Source organism: Nelumbo lutea, chromosome 1 (genome assembly GCF_056320005.1).
Source record: "Nelumbo lutea isolate HS-2025 chromosome 1, American lotus-T2T, whole genome shotgun sequence".
NCBI classification, from domain to species: Eukaryota; Viridiplantae; Streptophyta; class Magnoliopsida; order Proteales; family Nelumbonaceae; genus Nelumbo; species Nelumbo lutea.
Genome location: NC_142684.1, coordinates 176,573,799 through 176,580,393, shown reverse-complemented (window position 1 = coordinate 176,580,393; position 6,595 = coordinate 176,573,799). Strand labels below are relative to the sequence as shown.

The 6,595-nt window shown below is 37.2% G+C and overlaps 1 protein-coding gene across 1 annotated transcript; it reads left to right on the top strand.

Moving 5' to 3' along the window:
- The first annotated feature begins 3,793 nt into the window (after positions 1-3,793).
- LOC148879407 (uncharacterized) lies at positions 3,794-4,390 on the top strand. The gene has a single exon (XM_088974288.1). It carries the CDS (start codon positions 3,794-3,796, stop codon positions 4,388-4,390), a length of 597 nt encoding a protein of 198 aa, XP_088830414.1.
- The last annotated feature ends 2,205 nt before the right edge of the window (positions 4,391-6,595 follow it).

Below are 6,595 nucleotides of genomic sequence, written 5' to 3'. Positions count from 1 at the left end.
AAAGCCCTTCGGCTATCATGTCACTTCAGCAACATAAATTTTTCCATTTATTAATTTGTGAATGTATTTATATATAAATTATTTTATGTTATATTTTATATTTCATATATAAATATATAAATATATAAATATTATAATATAACACCTATAATACATGTCCCATACAATATTCTATATTATGTAATGTATAAAATAAATTTTATACTATATGATATATAATATTTTAAAAATAAAAGTCCCAAGCCTGGGCTTAGGCTATAACACTTATAACAAGTGCAAAGCTCTGCCCGGTTTATGAATACCTCTAACTGAAAAAAAAAAAACATGAAAATTTGAAAACGATTTAACTTTGTTTTGGGTTAGGATTGATTAGTCGGCTTCACTCCAAAAAGCTAGAGATAGATCAACCGGACTGGATCGGCCAGTCGAGCCAGTTGAATCGTGACCCAGACCCCTTGCTGGTTCTGCTATGCCCCTAAAACCACAATCTCAAAAAAAAAAAAAGGAAAAAAGAACTCACCCAGGGTCCCAGCCAGTTCAACTTGAGAACCAATGACCCAACGCAGTTTTGCATAACCTTCCAATTTTATTTCTAAGAATTCAATTATAATAATAATACAGAAAAAGCTTATAACCAATCAATTAGTATCATAAAAGTGATAATTAATCAAGTGGATATTCATCAAAATTCAAAGGGTTTTGATAGGTTAAAGTTCGGTCAATGTTACGCCTTTTAGTATGTGTTTAGTTCCGTTTATGTTTATTGAATAAACATTTGTACTTTATTTGCTGGTAAGACTGAAAAATGCAATAATTGCAACATTTTATGACAACTAGGCCACTAGGCACCATTTCAGCCTAATAGTGAATAAACACCTAGCTGTTGTGGAAGTTTCAAAAAATAATTTATACAAACAACTCACATGCACATAAGCTAAAGTTCACTTTTTACATTTTAGATACATGCAAAAGAGCAAGAGAGAGAAAATGCTGAAAAGGCGCCTATGTGACACCCTCAATAAATGTAAAGAGAACCAAACACCCTCTTAGCAATCATAGATTTATCCTATTTCTATTGGTTTTTTACTGCCCTTAAGACAAAAAGACCAAAAAATATATATAAAATGGCATTTGATGCCCCTTCATTAAAGCCCCCAAACCCTTGATTTCCCATTTTCTTCATCTCTTTTCAATCAAACCATGGCACTGATTGGACATCAATTTTAATTCGTAGACGCTACCTTCATACCTTGGTCATCTCAGTGAGGGGAGTGGCTGTAACCTTATTTTTTTATATTTCCACACATTCATACAGCTTTTAAAATTTGTAGCAAAATTGGAAATTGTTTGTAAGAATGCCAGAATTCCATTTAAAAATTATTTGTATGTACTATGTAGTTTTTAGAATTTGTAACCGTTAGTAGAAAATTGAAATTGTGTAGAGTACTAAAATGTCATTTAAAATTATTTGCATGCACTAATAGCTTTTAAAATTTGTAATTATTTGTAGAAAAATGTAAGGTTTTTAGTATGCAAATGCAAATTTTAAAATTGATTGTATGCATGTTCTAATTCTAAAATCGATTGTAAGCGTTGTAATTTAGGACTTTTTACAAAATAAATGATTGAGTTTGGTCATTTGATAAAATCAGTTATGTTTTGTTATTGTCTAAAATTCACATCACTTTTTATAAATTCTCTTAAACTAATGGGCATCGCTAATTTACTATTTTACCCTTCATTATATTCGGTACATCTTGCAATATACAACATTATTCACAGCTTCTCTCTGTCTTACTTGAAGTCAGATACGAGCTTCACACCAATCGGACGCCAGAGTTCCTCGAACTACATAAGAACGACGGACTGTTCCCCAATCTGACTCGGCCAGTGAGGTGATCGTTAGAGTTTTAGACACAGGTGATACCTTCGGCACAACAACCAGAGTGGCCTCTGGATTCACAGCCACGACAGCATCAGCACCGAAGTCGCAGACGGCCGGAGCAGGCCAGCACTCGCCATGGCACTCTCCGGTGCCGTACCTCTTTGGGGGCTTGGCGGTGAGAGGAATGCAGAGAATGGGGACGAGAAGACGGTGAGAGCGATCCAAAGAACAGATGCAGAGGGATGCCGTACCTCTTTGGCGATGAGAGGGATGCAGAGGGACGAGAAGGCGGTGAGAGGGATGCAGAGCGATGTCGTACTTCTTTTGATCTACTGATCCTCGCCTGTTTCTATTGGAAGCTCTCTGGGTAGTTGGAAGGTGGAGAAGGCGGTGAGAGAGATGTAGAGAACGGGAACGAGAAGGCCGGTGAAGCCATCAAAATTCCAATTTCTGGTACGATTCTAGCTTTTAAAAACTAATAAAAACAGAAACTTGTCTGTTCATTTAACTGCAGTTGCAGTCATCGCAACCCGGTAAACCAACCAATGCAGTTGCAGTCACCGCAAAGTGAAACCCAGTAAAAAAGAAAGGGTAGACATCTCTCTGTATACACTGTGACCCATCAACCTGTTCATTTAACTCATACCAACGGTCCAGAGAAATGTAGGGACGTTACCGTCTGAATTTAAAGCAAATCAGCAGAAGAATTCTGGCGAAAGTTTTTGAGTTACAAACAGAAAACCTTTCCCCTGATATCATTTCTCTTGTCCCTTTTCTCCAACTTTTAACCCTATAAAAAGAAAGAAACAGATTAAAATCTTTCTTCTAATGGATTTGCTCTTGCTTCCATCCTGAGAGAGAAGAAAATCAACCAGAACAATACATTAATTGAATGTGCTCAACTGTCAACTACCCTCCTTCTTCCTCTGTTCATCTCTCTGCACATATCACGAAAGGCCTGCTCACTAACGTACTATCGCGTCATCAAGCAGCTCCTCTCATTCTGCAACGATCCAATATTTCAACCCTTCCCCACAAACTCGCCGGTGACGGTGACGGTAGTCTCTCAATCCCGTTAATGTGGGTCAAATCAGCAAGTCTCTTTATATGATGTGGCCGCACGTTATAATTGGATGCTGTAGCTCGAGGCTACGTACTTGTGTAGTAACTGATTCGATGGTCCCTAGCTTCGACAAGGGACTCGGACCCGTCGCCAGCTGTAGTTGGAAAGGCGAGTGTGAGGTGGGTAAGAATTTTAACACGTCCAATTGCCACCGGAAACTAATCGTCCCCAGTAGTTGGAAAGTGAGTGTGTCATCGGAGCATTTGCGGCTATGGAGCGAGGAATACTCATCTCTTGCTCTGCCGGAAATGCCAGTCCAAATTCTTATAGCTTGTCGAATGTAGCTCCTTGGATAACTATCTTGGGTGCGAACCCATTGGACCGCGACTTCCTGCTTACGTTAGCCTTGGAAATGGTAAAAACTTATCCCGTGTGTCGCTTTATAGTGGATATTAAATGTTGCTACACATTTACATTAGAACAGTAAAGTTAAGCTATTTTCAAAGTTTGTTTTTTTCCCAAATATGTCGTTACACTTCCCAAGATTAGTTAGTTCCCATGTTAGCTGATTCTGCTCTAAGTTATGTTAATGCCTGTCCTTATTCAGTGTAAGTCGGTTCACCTTCAATCGACCCTATCTACTATAAAAACTCGTCTTCTGTACTGATTCGAACTATTAGAGAGAAATACCAGAATACTACAAATCTTTCTCTCATTCAACTAAGTTCTATTCTGTTTTCTATCATATATTTTTTTACAGTATTTGCTATTATTATCATTCGCAACCATCAGTGGTATCAGAGCCCGTTCGATCAATCTCTTGGGCATGATTTCTTCTAAACATAATGTGTGCAGAAGCCAATCGTTCCACCCTTTCTCTACCAATCTTCAATGGAGAAAACTATGACTTCTGGTCCATCAAAATGAAGACCTATTTTTTGTCACAAAGTTTATGGAGAATCGTTGAGGAAGGATTCTGCATTGTTGAAGATACTTCCACTCTTTCAGCAAATCAAAAGAATATCTATGAAGAGAATCAGCAAAAGGATTGTCAAGCACTATTCTGTTTGCAACAAGCAATGGCTGAGGAGATATTTCCTCGAATCATGGGCGCATCAGCTGCAAAAGAAGCATGGAATATACTTGAAGAGGAGTTTCAAGGATCTGTCAATGTACGCACTATTAAATTACACAAGTTTAGAAGGGATTTTGAAAATCTTAAGATGAAGGATATTGAGACTGCAAAATATTACTATTCTAGAATAAAAGAAATAGTAAATCAAATGAGAGCTTATGGGGAGACTATTTCTAACAAGAAAGTAGTCGAAAAAATTCTAATATCTTGTATAGAGAGATATGATCCAATAATTTCGGTGATAGAAGAAACAAAGGATCTAGAAAAACTATCACCAACTGAATTGATGGGCTCTCTCGAGACATGAAAATAGGCGTGACAGGCAGAATGAAAATTCGGTTGAAGCTGCCTTTCAGTCTAAAGTTAATCTGCGGTCTAATAAAACAAAAGTTGATGGAAGAAAGTCACAAGGAAAACCAAAAGAAAATAATGACAAGTATTCTTCATGTGGTATTTGCAAGAAGAGAAACTACTTGAAAAAAGATTGCTGGTTCAAAGGAAATGACACCAAACAAGGCAAAAAATACATAAATGATGTACTTTTGGTCCCCAATATTGATCAAAATCTATTCAGTGTGGGCCAAATGATAGAAAGAGGTTACTCTTTACATTTTGAGGGAAACTCTTGCACAATCTATTATAAGCAAAACAAGTCCCTTGAAATTGTAAAAACAAAAATGACAGAAAATAGATGATTTCAGTAGAAGAACATGATGCGTGACCTACCAGCTATCAAGGAGTTCAACAATGTCTGTGAAGGGTGTATGCTCGGAAAACAACATCGACAACCCTTCCCATCTGGAAAAGCTTGGAGAGCCAAAGAGCCATTAGAGTTAATTCATACAGATGTTTGTGGTCCAATGCGTACTCCATCAAATAATCAAAACATGTATTTCATCCTCTTCATTGATGATTATACTAGAATGACGGGTTTATTTCTTGGGAGAAAAATCGCAAGTTTTTGATATTTTTAAAAAATTTAAAGCCCGTGTTGAGAAGCAAAGTGGTCACAACATCAAGACCATAAGAAGTGACTGAGGCAAAGTATACATTTCTAATGAATTCAACAAGTTCTGTGAAGATGAAGGCATGAAGCATCAACTTACAATCAGGTACGCTCCAAAGCAGAATGGAGTATCCAAAAGAAAAAATAGAACAGTTATGGAGATTGCAAGAGCCATGCTCATGGAAAAGGGTCTTCCCAAAATTTTCTGGGCAGAGGCAATAAGCACTACTGTCTATTTGCTCAACAGATGTCCTACTAAAGTTGTGCAAGATAGGACACCAATTGAAGGTTGGAGTGGGCAAAAACCATCAGCAAAGCATCTCAGAATTTTTGGATGCATATGCTACACCCATGTCCCACAAGGGAAAAGAGGCAAACTGGATGAGAAGAGTGAGAAAGGAATTTTCTTAGGCTATAGCACTCAATCAAAAGGCTATCGAGTCTATAGCTTAAGGAAAGAAAAACTCATAATCAGTCAAGACATAAGCTTTGACGAGGATGCTGCATACAATTGGGAGACAAAAGAAATTGAAAGAAAGACTATCAACTTGCTTCTATTACTAAGTCAAAGAATTAAAGAAGATCGTGATCAAATCAGTTTGCCAACACAATCGGAACCGGAACAAACTTCACAGTCTACTCCATACTCACCACCAAGGCAAACTAAATTCTTAACAGAAATATATGAAACATGCAATTTGATGATCATAGAACCAAAAGGCTTTGAAAAAGCTTTTAAGGAAGAAAATTAGAGAAAAGCTATGGATGAAAAGATAAAAATGATTGAAAAAAATGAGACTTGGGAGCTTGTGGATCGTTCACAAGACAAAGTCACTATTGGAGTTAAGTGGGTCTACAAGACAAAACTTAATTTAGATGACTCGATATAGAAGCTTAAAGCAATGCTAGTTGCCAAAGGATACTCACAACAATATGGTATCGACTACAATGAGACATTTGCTCCAGTTGCTCACCTTGACACAATCAGGGCATTGATAGCATTAGTTGCACAGAAGAAATTGAAAACTTTTCAACTTGATGTAAAATATGCATTCCTCAATGGTTATATTAAGGAGGAAATCTATGTGGAGCAACCTCAAGGGTTTGTGGTGCAAGGACAAGAAGACAAAGTTCTCAGATTAAACAAGGCACTATATGGCTTAAAACAAGCTCCACGAGCTTGGTACAACAGAATCGACAATTACTTCTTGGAGGAAGGATTCAGGAGGAGCTACAGTGAGCCAACACTCTACATCAAAACTCAAGGTACAAATGACACTCTCATTATTTCTCTATATGTTGATGATCTTATTTATATTGGAAATAATGAGAAGATTGTCAAGAAGTTCAAAGAAGACATGATGAAGACTTTTGAGATGACTGATTTAGGCCTAATGCACTATTTTCTTGGAATTGAAATAACTCAAGAAGAAGAAGGGACATTTATCTCACAAAAGAAGTATACAGAAACTCTTTTGAAGAAATTCAAAATGGAGGGGTGCAAAA

Coding starts and splice junctions, on each gene's coding strand:
- LOC148879407 (XM_088974288.1), top strand. CDS start 3,794: ATGTGTGCAGAAGCCAATCGTTCCACCCTTTCTCTACCAATCTTCAAT.